General features: G+C 42.2%; 1 protein-coding gene across 1 annotated transcript; it reads right to left on the bottom strand.

Annotated features, from left to right (window-relative positions):
- Positions 1–509: 509 nt before the first annotated feature.
- LOC107765581 (uncharacterized) lies at positions 510–1,097 on the bottom strand. Its single transcript, XM_016584247.1, has one exon. It carries the CDS (start codon positions 1,095–1,097, stop codon positions 510–512), a length of 588 nt encoding a protein of 195 aa, XP_016439733.1.
- Between the last annotated feature and the right edge of the window lie 268 nt (positions 1,098–1,365).

Raw genomic sequence — 1,365 nt, 5'->3', positions numbered from 1 at the left:
TATAGCAATATATACCGAAATTCGTTATAAATGAAGTTTTTTCTGATCCTCCGGGTTCATCTTAATTTGGTTGTACCCGGAATAAGCATCGAGGAAACTCACTAACTCGTGACCGGTCGTGGAATCAATCATTTGATCGATGTTTGGGAGCAGGAACGAGTCTTTCGGGCATGCCTTGTTAAGATTTTTATAATCTACACACATGCGAAACTTATTTTTCTTCTTAGGAACTACTACTACTACATTGGCTAGCCAGTCTGGATATCTTACCTCTCGGATCGAACCAATATTAAGTAAGTGGGTTACCTCTTCTTTGACGATTTTGTTCCTAGCTTCAGCAATCAGGATTTTTCGAACAATGCCACTTGCTCCAGCTCTTCCGCTGTGGACTTGGTTGCATCAGTCTCTTCTAAAACTTGGAAATATCTCGACACCTAATCATATTCCGATGCCTATGCCCCTAGGTTAACTTCATCTAGTTCGGGAGTAGATGTCGGTCCCTATAATTTCTATGACGCGTGTTCCTTTCCTTTGCTACTGGAGACCAAAATTGCATTCATCTTCCTTGCCGCCGGTTGATCACCCCTTATCTGCTTAATTCCTTCGGGAGTTGGAAACTTTAGCAATTGGTGATACGTTGATGGTACAACTTTCATCTCGTGCAACCATGCCCTTCCCAGAATGATGTTGTATCCTATATCACCATCTACTAATTTGAAAAGAGTTATTTTCATTATTCCTTCAGCGTTCGTGACTAATAAAATTTCTCCCCGGGTTATCACACTTGCGAGGTTGAATCCGGCGAGGAGCTTTGTGGCTGAAATAATACTTCCGATGAGTTTAGCTTGCTCCAATACTCTCAATTGTATGATATTAACTGAACTTCCTGGATCCATTAGAACACGTTTAATCTTAGAATCTAGCATATTTAAAGAAATTACCAATGTGTCGTTGTGTGGTAGCAACAATCCGTTTGCGTCTTCTTCCGTAAAAGTGATATCGTCTTCCCAAAGCCTTTTGCTATACGTTATTGATACTTTCATCTTCTTTGCTGCTGAAAAGGTGACCCAGTTAATCTCGTTCCCTCCTAAGATCATGTTGATTGTTTGATGCGGGGGACCTTCTCCTGCTTTTGAGGGTTCCGCGTTGTCCCGGTTACGACCATAATTGTTCTTAGCTCGATCACTCAAGAATTCTCTGAGGTGACAATCTTTCAATGATGTTGCCACTTCTTCCCGGAGGTGTCGATAGTCCCCCGTCCGATGGCCATTCATCATGTGGTATTCATACCACAAGTTGGGATCCCTCTGGATGGGATCAGATCTCATAGGTTTCGGGAACCGTGCTTCATTGATGATTCTCATG

The sequence above is a fragment of the Nicotiana tabacum genome, chromosome 2 (assembly GCF_000715075.1).
Source record: "Nicotiana tabacum cultivar K326 chromosome 2, ASM71507v2, whole genome shotgun sequence".
Taxonomy (NCBI): Eukaryota; Viridiplantae; Streptophyta; class Magnoliopsida; order Solanales; family Solanaceae; genus Nicotiana; species Nicotiana tabacum.
This window is presented reverse-complemented; position numbering and strand designations above follow the sequence as displayed.